Below are 12312 nucleotides of genomic sequence, written 5' to 3'. Positions count from 1 at the left end.
TTGGCAAAAAGGAGAAACGCAGACCAATGAACCAGAATACCCAGAAATTAAGTCCAAGCAGGTACTTCCATCTGATTCTTGACAAGGGCACCACAACATACATTTGACAAAAGACAGTCCCTTTATTTATATATTTAGTTTTTGGCCAGTCATGGGTCTTGCACTCAGGGCCTGGGAACTGGTCCCTGAGCTTCTTTTTGCTCAAGGGTAGCACTCTACCATTTGAGCCACAGTGCCACTTCTGGCCTTTTCTGTGTACGTGCTACTAAGGAATCAAACTCAGTGTTTCATGCATGTTAGGCAAGCACTCTATCATTAAGTCACATTCCTAGCCCCAAGCCAGCCTCTTTAAACCAGTGATGGTGAAAAACTTGATGGCCACATGAAGACTGAAACTATATCCCCATTTCTCACTCTGTATAACAGTCAACTCAGAGTTGAAGACATTGGAGGTATGGCTCATTTGGTAGAGCACCAGCCAATAAGCGAAGGCAGAAGGTGACAAGTTCCAGTCTTGGTCTGGGACCTACAGAAACATTATCAAAGAACTTAATGTAAGACTTGAGACTGAACCCACAAGAAGTAAACAGGGGAAACATTTCAAGATATAGGTAAAGATTATAACTTCCTGAATAGGACTCCAATAGCTCAGGAAATAAGAGCCAGAGTTAGCAAGTAGTGTATTGAATTCAAAAGCTGCCAACTATGATGGGCAGCATAGAACAGAAGAGATACATGATGAAGCACAAAGTGGGACTCTAGCTCAAAAAAGTAAACAGGACTGGGAATGTGGTGTAGTGGCAGAGTGTTTGCCTAGCCTGCATGAAGCCCTAGAGGTTCGATTCCTCAGTACTACCTAAACAAAAAAAGCCAGAAATGGTGCTATGGCTCAACTGGTAGAGTGCTAGCCTTGAGCACAGAGAGGCTCAGGAACAGTGCCCAGGCCCTGAGTTCAAGCCCTAGGATTGGCAAAAAATAAAAAGTAAAAATAAATAAACACAGCTAGGTGCTAGTAGCTCATGCCTGTAATCCCAGCTATTCAGGATGCTGAGATCTGAGGATCACAGTTGGAAGCCAGCCTGGGCAGGAAAATCCATGAGTCTTATCTCCAATTAACCACCCAAAAAGCTGGAAGTGGAGCTGTGGCTCAAATGGTAAAGTGCTAGCCTTGAGCATAAAAATTCAGGGACAGGGGCTGGGAAGGTGGCTCAGTGGTAGAGCGCTTGCTTTGCATGCCTGAGGCCCTGGGTTCGATTCCTCAGCACCACATAAGCAAAAAGAAAAAAAAGCCAGAAGTGGCGCTGTGGCTCAAGTGGTAGAGCACTAGCCTTGAGCTGAAGAGCTGAGGGACAGCGCCCAGGCCAAGTTCAGGCCCCACGACCGGAACCCCCCCCCCAAAAAAAAAATTCAGGGACAGAGCCGGGCACTGGTGGCTCATGCCTGTAATCCTAGCTATTCAGAAGGCTGAGATCTGAGGATGATGGTTCAAAGACAGCCCAGGCAGGAAACTCTGTGAGACTCCTATCTCCAATAGACCACTCGAAAACCAGAAGTGGCATTATGGCTCAAAAGGTAGAGCGCTCGCCTTGAGCTGAAGAGCGCAGGTACAGTGCCCAGGCCCAGAGTTCAAGCCCCATGACTGACAAAAAAAAAAATTCAGGGACAGGCCCTGAGTTTAAACTCCAGAACTGGCATGTACGTATGTGCACATGTACACACACACACACACACACACACACACACACACACACACACACACACACACACACACACACACACACACACACACAACCCTGAGATAGGAAGCATCAGAAAAGCCCAACAAACTCCACAAGGACAGCCAGAGATCAAAACATAAGTTTTTATTACTCAACCAAAACATCAGTGTTTATAACTCAACGACAACTTGAACTTGAGCAATGCCTAGCTTCTCAGGGCACATAGTGTGGCTTGTGGTATGAACACACAATCATTGTGAGCCTCGACTATTTTTGGCAATTTTTTTCCCTTGGCTACTTTTGAAGGCTCTCAGGACACTTAGTTACACAAAACCTGATTTACTTCTAAAAACATGTTAGTCACATTTTTCTTTTTTCCTGAAAATGTTGCCCTTCCCTTACTACATTGCTCTCAACTTCTGCTTTCTTTGGGCTTCTCATTGTTGTGGTAACACAAAGCTTGGACCTTGGGTCGTAGCCCTTTTGCTACCCAGTGCCTGGGCCCGAGCCCAATCCCACGGCCTCCCGAGCCCATCTAAGGATGGCCTGGGAAGGAGGGGGTCAGACACCTTAGGCTCACTCACTGGTCTCCAGGGAAACCTGCACACGCCAACCCAAGGCGGAGGCTGTTGCTGGACTCTTTAGGGGAAGCCTCAGAATTCTTGTTAGTGAACTGAACTGTAAGAAAATGATACTCCAATTCCAGCTGACGACGGACAAGAGGCTGGAGAGGGGCAGGCCACACCTGCTCTCTCCTGTAGAAGAGCTGCTTCCCCTCCCGACTTGAGGAAAATTCAGAGAGGGGCTGAAGGTTACTGCAGGCTCAGGCTGCAGAGCCCCTGCTTGGGTCTCAGGGGAGCCAGCTCCCGTACAGCACTGGACCCTGGCCACCGCCCCTTGACCCGTGTAACCAGCAGCCTTCCACCGCGTGCCAGTCTGACCTTCCATGCCATCCATTTGCCTTGCCCCACAGGCTGGCCCACAGGTGGACCTTGAGTCAGTGTGTCCTGTCAGCGGCTTCTGGCCGCCTCTTTGGCTGTGTGCACAGCCCCACCATAGCAGGGGCTATCACCGTTTGTCCCCTGCCAGGATGGGCTCCCAGACCTCCTGCCTGCAGGCTGGGGAGGGCCTGTGCACCATGAGAACTTGCAACCATGAGAACTTTAATTTCCAACTCTAGGGGATCTGCCCAGGTAAACACTTCAACTCTCAAATTCATCACTCTCCTCAGGCCCCTGTCTGTTCTCATGTTCCAGGCCAAAGTCTATGGAAAGAAGAAGAAATACCACTTAGCCAGTAGGGAGCGTGTCCCTGCCTTCCAGAGGCCCTAGCCTGAGGACTGGGCCGCGCCTCCTCCTCAGTGCCTACCTAGGGCACTGTCTGAAATAAGACCTTCAGTTTCTAAGCAGAGAGCGGCTACAATGGAATTGCAAATTCCCACGTCCCACTGCCCTGTGGCTAAGCGCGGGAAGGTGCTGTGCTCAGGTGGCTGTGCTCAGGTGGCGTTGGAGCTGCACCAGAGCTTCCTTTCCTCCAGGAGATGCAGGGGTTAGGCTGGGCTGACAAGTCGTTCGACAGAGTAGCTGTCTAACATGCTCCCCCGCCTCCCCCGCCCCCCCCACAGGATGGGGGCCTCAACGGTGCAGCCCGAAGGAGCACTGTGCTGGTGGGGGTTCGCCTGGTTGGCCAGCTAGAGGCAGAGCGCTGGGCTGCGGCTGCAGTATGTGTGGGGTGGTGGGGTGCTCCGCTGGGGGTGGCTGTCTAGGAAGCAGGGCTGGAGGGGCCCTGGGTACCTGGGAGAGAACTTGACGAGAGCAGCTGCAGGCTGTCTAAAACCCCATCCTCGTACAGCGCCAGCTTCTGCACCATCTTCTGCCGGGCTGGGTTGATGACTATCTGTAGCGACTGGGATGACAACGATGATGTGGAGCTGTCCAGAGGTGATCCTGTGGAGAGATGACCCCTGAGCGCTCTCTGGTGATGCCAAGTCACATCCTAGCCCATGAGTTTTCCCTGCCTCCACCCTGGTTCCCTCTCCTGGGCCTCAGGATGCAGTTTCTCAGTGACCCATGAGGCCAGGCCCTGAGTGGCTGAGCCATGGACCCAGCTCAGGCTAGCCAGGAACTAACAGCTTTTCTTGTTCTGTACTTGGGTTTCAGAAGCAGGAGCACTGGGGGGAGGGCGGGGAGAAGGCCCAGGGAAGAAGCTTCTGGATTCTTCTCATTCACCCACGGGTCATGACTTGAAGAGGGAGATGACAGGCCCAGTGCCCCTCTCAGCCTAAGCCTATGGTCAGCTCAATGCATGCTTCCAGGCTCCTCTCCCAGAAGCTCTGAGTGGGGAACACGGGGCGGGGGGGGGGGAGTGGAGGGGAGGGCTTCTTCCACAGGCTATCCCTGGCCCCTCTCTGGAAATGGGTCTCCTCTCCTGCTCCCGCTACCTTCCACTGCTGCTGGAGAGAGACTCGGGCGAATCTCGTGGCCTGACTCTGCAGCGCTGCTTCCTGGAGTGAAGCCAGCCTCCCGGAGGGGCACAGGGTCTAGAGGGCAGCTTGGTGCTATGCGCCAGGAGTATAGGGCGGCGGAGAGGCCGGGTATACTCTCATCGCTCTCCACAGGCTGGTTGGGGATTTTCCGGAGCCGCTGCGAAGTCTGGGCTGCTTCTCCTAAGGGCCCTGCCAGAGGCTGCCACAGGGTACCCCGGCCCTGATCGCTGCCAGTGGTGGACACGTATGAGTTCTCCTGTGGGGAGGGGGGGCTGTGGCTGATGCCCTCTGGCTCACAAGGAGGTTCTGCTGTTGCTGCCTGCAGCCCCTCTAGCCGCTTGTACACCTGTGTGAAGACAAGAGGCCCTCAGGATGGGCAGAGAAGCCCCCAGCTGGGCAGCGTGGCCCTGTCCCACTGCCATCCTGAAGCTACACAGCTGCTCTAGCTTGGCAGTGACCTGCCCTGGGTGTAGACTGCTGCCCTGGGCTCCACTGTGAGTCTGGGGAGCTGAAAAGCTCTGCTCTTTGTCCTTTTATCCTTGTCATGAGGAGTGTTGATCGACATGGCCACTGAAGCCAAGGACTCTATTCTCAACGTCACCAGAATAAGTGGTGGGAGGAAAAAGGGAAGACAATGCAAAGGCAGTAGCACAATGCCCCCAGTAGGGGGCGGCGAACAGTTCTTTCCTCTTACCCAAGATATGGGATCTGAGCCCTGCCACGCAAAGCAGGATCTCTTGCAGCCTCACTGCACTGAAGTGAGGCAGCCACTGAGAAGAGAATCAGATGGCAAGCAAGGAATGTTGGGAGACTGGTCCTCAGGAGGGGACCAGGCAGGTGCTGAGTTCAGTGGTCTCTTGTGGGCCAGGAATGGGAGGGTTTTTATGTTTTTGTTTGGTCGGTTGTGGGGCTTGAACTCGGGGCCTGGGTGCTGTCCGTCAGCTCTTCAGCTCAAGGTGAGTGCTCTATCACTTGAGCCACAGCACCACTTCCAGTTTTCTGGTGGTTCACTGAAGATGAGTTTCATAGACTTTCCTGCCTGGACTGGCTTTGAACCTTGATCCTCAGATCTCAGCTTCCTGAGTAGCTAAGATTACAAACATGAGCCACTGGTGCCAGGCTGGAATGTGAGATTTTTGCCTGGCTACCCTGTCCCCATGGGCAGCTGGCTTCCCCAGGGCTACCTGTGTCATGGGGGGCCTCTTCTTAGCCCTGCGATGCAGGCAGCAGCAAGCTAGTTGACACAGGGCCATGCCCAGCTGGGGTGGACACGGCCCAGGCTTGGGGTCCATGTGCTTCTTGAAGATCTGGGCAGCAATGGGACCAGCCCAGGCATCCGCAGGCACACCTTCCTGGACAGTGGTCTGAGCGGTTTTCATGGTCACTCCAGCCTCTTCAGCTTCTTCTTCAACCATCTCTTTCTGTGGGACAGATACTATGAGCATGGTCTGAATTCCCCAGGCGCTTCCAGCTCAACCCAGTGGTCTTCTTTCTCACAATTTATTAAAAACTCACGGTGTTGGCAGGGCGCCAGTGGCTCATGCCTGTAATCCTAGCTACTTAGGAGGTGGAGATCTGAGAACTGCCATTCAAAGCCAGCCCAAGCAGGCGTCTGTGAGATTCTTACCTCCAATAAACTACCTCCCTCCAAAAAAAAAAAAAAAAAAAAATGCCAGAAGTGGAGCTATTCATCAAGTAGTAGGGCACTACCTTTGAGCAAAAGAAATTCAGGCACAGAACCCAGGCTCTGAGTTCAAGCCCCAGGACTGGCACATAAAAGCCCCAAACCACTGTGTGTCCAGTGTTGCCCAACTTTACACAGCTGACTTCCTGGTGGGAGAAGTAGACGGCCACAAGCTTATTAGTTTATTAGCAAGGCCTGTGCTGCCAGAGCAGCTGACACATAGAGGATTCACTGATGGCTAAAGAAGGTAAAGGAAGGAGAAACCAAATCTGCTTCAGCACTTGTTCACTGGGCTGAGTCTTCACTAAGCCCAAAAGTGAGGAACCATGGTAACTCAAACAGAAGTAACCCCATTCAGAAGGATAAGTGAAACACTGTGGTTGTGGCTCAGTCGTAGAGCACTTGCCCAATATGCACAAGGACCCAGGTTCAATGTCCAGCACTGCAAATGTAATGATAAAGAAAAAGAATTGTAAGCCGGGTGCTGGTGGATCATGCCTGTAATCTTAACTACTCTGGAGGCTGAGATTTGCGGATCATGGTTCAAAACCAAACAAAGCAGAAAAAAAATCTGTGAGTTTCATCTCCAATTAATCACCAAAAGCCCCTTGATGGAGCTAGAGCTCAAGTGGTAGAGCAGCAGGCTTGAGCAAGAAAGACAAGTGAGAACACAGAGCCCTGAGTTCAAGCCCTGCGACCAGCACACACACAAAATTACGATGAACCCAAGTGACAGATGGCATCGAAGTTTGTGAAAGGGGAAGAGCAAGCGTTGGTCAAACATATTCTGGGTCCAGGATTTCCCTGAACACTGGGTATATGTTACGTCTGTTTGGTGTGAGGGAAATGGCAGCCCAGTGAGAAGTAGGTATTTATTTGCTCCGAGGCCCTCTGTGCAGTTGTGAGCAGAATCTTGTCTCTGGGTCTCACCTTGGTACGTGGTGATCAGACAGGACTGCAGGGGTGTGGGGGGCAGCTGGCGTGTCCACTTGTCAGTTGCCTGGTAGGGCCCAGGGGACGCTTGCCATCCCGCTCCATTGTCTCTCTCTGCCCTCTCCGGACTCTCTGCAGGCACCAGGACTGTCCCTGCCCTCCCTGTCCCTAGCCCGGGTGGCATCTCTCAAGGCCTATGGCTTTGTTTGAGGGCTCTCACATTAGGCAAGTGCTCTCCTGACCAGTTACATCCCTAGCTCCAAGATGATGTACAGAAGAAAGACAGGTTTTGCCTTGCAAGGTAAAGGAAGCTGTGAGGAGCCCTGCCCACTCTCAAAGATGAGTCAGCAGCGGCAGCAGCCCTTTCCCCTGCCCCCAGTAGGCTTCTGTGGGCACAGTGCTTTGGATCCTTCCACCTCTGGAACTGCAGCTGCTGGTTTCCAGAAGCAGCACATCCCTCCTTCCCTCCCTGCCGCCGTCTGGAGGCTCACCAGATACTTGGTCTTGGAACCATGTGTCCGCACAGCTCGCTGGCCAGACAGGGTCTCCAGCACCACCTAAAGAGGGTTGGATGGAGAATGACACCCCAGGTCCCAATAGACATGCGCAGGGTGCGGACAGGAGACATCTAGAACGGATATGGATTGCAGTTCACTGGGGCAGCCCGGACAGGCCAGATGGGGACTGGTTCCCAGCAGGAACAGAGCCAAGTGTTATGGGAGGGAAACATAAGCAACTGAATTTAGAGGGCCCATTTGAAGCAAAAGAATACAAAAGTAAGCCGGCTCCTCAGGAGGCTGAGATTTGAGGATCATGGTTCGAAGCCAGCCCGGGCAGGAAAGTCCCCGAGACTCTCATCTCTAATTGGCCCGAGGAAAAAAACCAAAAGTGGAGCTGAGGCCCAAGTGGTAGAGTGAAAAAAAGCTTTGATTGAAAAAGCTCAGGGACAGTGCCCAGACCCGGAATTCTAGCCCTACAATGGACACAAAAAAAGAGGGGGGGGGGAAAGAATGCAAAATTATTCATAACCAATTAGGTGCAGGGGAAGGGGCACACAAGAAAGGTGGGAGGGCTCTGGAGCTGAAGCTGGGTTAGTATCTCATTCGGTTAGCCCCTGGCCTCAGCACACAATTCTGCAGGCCCTCCTGCCTGTGTTTACTGGTGGCTTTTCTTCCCCAAAGCCAGCAGCGGGGCTAGTGACTTACCACCCCAAAGCTGAACGTATCAATGTCCACGGCCAGCCGGCCTGTCTTGATGTACTCCTCAGGCAGGTAGGCCAGGGTGCCCCGCACAGTGTGGGTCCGCGCCACGGTACTGCTCTGGCTGGGGTTGGCGCCTGCAAAGCGGCTGAAGCGAGCCAGGCCAAAGTCTCCCAGCTTGGGCATCAGTCTCTCATCCAGAAGGACGTTGGAACTTGAGGGGGAAGAGTGGCATCAGCCCAGGCCTGGCCCATGCCCATGGCCAGTGGCTGGCACTGCTCTCAAACACTGCTGCTTCCTTGCCTAGGTCTAGTTCCGAGGCACTCTTCCATACCTTGGCCTCCGTTTACCAGGCGGGCACACTGGGAGCCTCCTTCCCACCCCTAGGTCACATACTGGTGCTCAATAGCCGAGGAACCTCCAACTTGGAGGTCTCAGGCTGCACCTGTGCCCAGCAGGACTGGGCACCGAGGCACGGCTCCCAGGTGAGCAAGCCACTGCTTGCCGTGCTCACAGGCTCCGAGCACACAGCGCAGGTCAGCGCCTCCTCACCTCTTGATGTCTCCGTGGATGAGGCTGGGGCTGTAGTCATGTAAAAATTGAATGGCGCGGGCTGTGCCCAGAAGAATGTTCAGTCGCTGAGACCAGGAGAGCGGAGGGCTGGCCTGGTTCTGGGATGGCAGAGATGGACAGGGGAGGCTAGGCAGCTGTTCCCTCATCACACCCCTCCCTGCACCTGTCACCCTGTGGCTCAGAACAAGCCAACCTCCCGGCTCTGCTGTTCACCCTTGCCCCGCCCCCCCTCGGAAAGAGCAGGCGCAACACGTTGGGAAGTCACTTTAAGACTGCGAAATAGCTGCAGACCATATCTCGGGCTTGGGTTTCTGCAGGTCAGTCCTTGCCCCTGAGCGGTTAGGAAGCGCTTGAGGACATTTTCCCTCTGCTCTCCTGCCCCAACACAGCTTCAGTGAGAAAGCAAGGAAGCTGCTGCTCTGTGTGTCCTTAGCCCTTGCCTCTTGTGAGCCCGTCACGGAGGTGGAGCCTCGGGTAGAGCTGGACAGACAGCCTGTGCCCACCAATGCCCGTTCCTCAGGAGCTAGGCTGATGAAGGCCTTCAGCATCTCCGCTTGCACAGAGGAGACACTTTAGTCAACAATTCCCCTTTTAGAGGCCAGCCAGTGAAAGAACTCATGAAAGACTTTCACAGCAATCTCAGGCCGAGCCCTGAGCTAGGTACCGTAAGGGAACCAGCAGCCCAGGCTCTGCCTGGTGAGAGGCCCGCTTACAAAGGCCAAGCCTGTGCCCAGGGCTGCCCAGGTGCCAAGAGTGTGTCCTGGGAAAGGGGCCAGGGAGGGTGAGCCTACCCGAAGGTGGAGACGGTTTTCTAGGGAGCCATTGGGCAGGAAGCCGTAGACAAGGCAGTAGGAACCATTCTCAGCACAGTAACCAGCAAAATCCACAATATTTGGGTGACGAAACCTGTTTGAAAGAGTGGAGTCTAAAGCTGGGTGTTGGTGGCCTCCACCTGTAATCCTAACTACTCAGGAGGCTGAGATCTGAGGACAGCAGTACAAAGCTAGCGGGGACAGACAAATCCATGAGTCTCTTATTTCCAATTAACCAGTCCAAGCTAGAAGCAGAGCTGTGGCTCAAGTGATAGAGTGCCATCCTTGAGTGGAAAAGTTAAGGGACTGTGCCCGGAGTTTAAACCCCATGACTGATGTGTGCACACATGAAAAAAAAGTGGTAGCCGGGCACCAGTGGCTCACGCCTGTAATCCTAGCTACTCAGAAGGCTGAGATCTAAGGATCATGGTTCAAAGCTAGCCCAGGCAGGTAAGTCCATGAGACTCTTCAATAAACCACCAGAAAACCAGGAGTGGCGCTGTGGCTCAAGGGGTAATAGAGTGCTCACCTTGAGCTACAGAGCTGAGAGACAGTGTCCAGGCCCAGACTTCAAGCCCCATGACCGACAAGACGAAAGTGGCGGTCTAGGACATTCTCTTTCCATTGGGACAGACTGGGTGGGCAGTCCCTGCTGCTTCCTTGCCTAGGCCTAGGAGGCCTTGGGGGCCCAAGGGAGCTAGGCCCTGTGGTGGACAGTCCTAGAGACAGATGGGGTCCTGCTGTGGCTCTCCCTGTACCAAGAGGGACTCATGAAGCTCACCTGGACAGCTGCTCCACCTCTGTCAGGAAGCTCTGCTTCACCACAGACCACTCTAGGTCAGCCTCCTACAGCCAGGGCGTGGTAGGGAAGGGACAGAGAAAGTAGGCAGCATGAGCCAGGCTCACCAGCACTTCCAACGCTACCTGTCTGGACCAGCAAGGAGGGACTAGGGCTGTTGAACTGGAATCAGGACTGAAGGAGTTGCTTGGGGAAGTTGGAGGAAGGTGGGGATGGAAAGGTGAGGGATGATGAGAGGGAGGGACTGGAGAAACAAGGACTGGTAGATGGTGCTGGAAGGCCACACCTACCTCTTTCAGTCTCTTCACCGCATAGGTGGTATTCCGCATCACTGCCTGGTACACACACCCAAAGCCACCCTCCCCGATCAGGAGCTCCTTGGAGAAGTTTCGGGTGCCCTGGGAAATCTCACTGAAGGGCCAGCAGAAAGGGGAAGGGTGGACCGTCTGCAGAAAGGGCACTGGGCTCTCTGGGCTTGGCTGCTGGAAGAGATCCTGGATGAGGTGAGGTGCATGTCTTCTCCGGGTCTCTGCCCGGGCACCACGCCCCCAGGACCCTGGCTGCCTCCACCCCGGCCCTCCACTCCCCTTGACCCCCCTCCTTGGCTCACCAAGGCTTCCTGGTGCAGCAGAGGCTGTTTCTTCCTCCTTCCTCACAATAGGGGGTGGGGGCAGAGGGCACCTACCTTAGTGGAGGAAAGGGCTGGAGAGGGTAGTTGTGGCCAAAGGGAAGCAAAGCTTGGGACGGGGCGGACATCAGGCCCTGAGTGGGTCTGGAAGCCTGGAAGATCTTCAGAAAAGAAAAAAAAAAAGCACGTGAGAGACTGGCCAGCGCCCAGCGGCGCAGTCTAAAGCCACGGCAACCAACCAGGAAACCCAACACCTGGGCCCTCTTACCTGGGGAGAGGAGGGTGGAGGTGGAGGGCTGTGACTTCCGGGGACTCCAGGACTTGGCCTCGGAGGGGGCAGAAACGATGCTGGGCCTGGGAGCAGTGGCATTTGGGGGAAGGAGGGGGGCAGGAGGGTGCCCTGGGTCGCCAAGGAAGGAAAGGAAAGTTGAGGCTCAGGTGGCAGAGGAGCCCGCGGAGTCCCGCCATCTCTTCCTTGGCTTCGGTGCGGGTCCCCTCCCACGGCTCCCCATCCCCCGGGCCCCCGGGCCCCCGGGGCTGTGCGCGCTCACAGGCTGTGATGATGTCTCGCGCACGCAGCAGCTGGAGGTGCGTGAGGATGTGGACGAGGTCGGCCACGCGCGCGTTGCGGTTGATCCAGGGCCACAGGACGGTAGCCGTGCGTTGCCGTGAGCGCTCGCACAGCCGCAGCTCCGTCTGGTCGCGCACGATGAGGGCCGCTGCGGGGCGGGGTGCATCAGGCCCCGCCGTGCCGATCCCGCGCCCCCGCCGCCCCCCGCGCCCCGCCAGCCCGCTGCCACCCACCGAACTGGCACCAGTCCGCGGGTTCCAGGGCGTCCATCACTTTGTAGAAGCGGCACATGACCCAGGGCGGCACCTCATACAGAAAGTGCTGGGCGCCGGGCACCGCGGGCTCCCCCGGGCCCGGCCCCCCGGCCATGGCCGCCGCCAGGCCGGGGCCTCTCGGGGCCGCGGCGGACGCGGGCCTGAGCCGGCTGGGTTGGCGGACACTGACTCACTTCCCCTTCAAGCTAGCCTCGTGCGACGCCCGGCGAGACGGAAGGGGCGGTGCTCCGATCCGCTGCCATCTTGCCAGCCTCACGCGCCTCGCCCCTCGACCACACGGGGGCGTCACGTGCCGCCCTCGGTTGCCGAGCGGGGGGCAGAGGAGGGTGGTGGAAGGAGCTCTGGCTAGAATGGGGACCCCGTGTGATGTAACGAGCGTGCTGGCCGGGGGTCTCGGCTCTCCACCGCGGGGGGATGGTCAGAATGGACAGCTGAAAGATGGGTAACGGCTCAGGGGTCAAAGGGCACAGCGAAGGCACAGAATGTTCCAGAAAGGCACCTTAATGCCAAACCTGGGGAAAGCCAATGAGAGGCCCTGTGGAGAAGTTTGGCTTTACTTAGCAGGCAGTGGAAAGTCACAATTCTAGACAGGATAGGGTCCGGTGTGGGTCTTAAAAAGCCTCCCTGACTGCCTG

At 55.5% G+C, this 12312-nt stretch overlaps 1 protein-coding gene across 2 annotated transcripts; it reads right to left on the bottom strand.

The window, feature by feature from the left end:
- Positions 1–1846: 1846 nt before the first annotated feature.
- Positions 1847–11872, bottom strand: Irak1 (interleukin 1 receptor associated kinase 1). 2 transcript variants are annotated; one of them, XM_070039477.1, is made up of 14 exons: positions 11636–11872; positions 11383–11550; positions 11100–11231; positions 10889–10992; positions 10494–10685; positions 10186–10250; positions 9384–9498; positions 8572–8690; positions 8026–8233; positions 7312–7377; positions 5388–5624; positions 4159–4549; positions 3512–3664; positions 1847–2982 (listed from the first exon to the last, which is right to left on the bottom strand). In XM_070039477.1, exons 1-14 carry the CDS (start codon positions 11769–11771, stop codon positions 2921–2923), a joined length of 2148 nt encoding a protein of 715 aa, XP_069895578.1. In that variant the 5' UTR covers positions 11772–11872; the 3' UTR covers positions 1847–2920. The 2 variants fall into 2 exon arrangements, with proteins under 2 accessions (XP_069895578.1, XP_069895579.1); XM_070039478.1 differs by having other exon boundaries at positions 10494–10682.
- Between the last annotated feature and the right edge of the window lie 440 nt (positions 11873–12312).

The sequence above is a fragment of the Dipodomys merriami genome, unplaced genomic scaffold (assembly GCF_024711535.1).
Source record: "Dipodomys merriami isolate MVZ:Mamm:240054 unplaced genomic scaffold, mDipMer1.0.p SCAF_3, whole genome shotgun sequence".
NCBI lineage: Eukaryota > Metazoa > Chordata > Mammalia > Rodentia > Heteromyidae > Dipodomys > Dipodomys merriami.
This window is presented reverse-complemented; position numbering and strand designations above follow the sequence as displayed.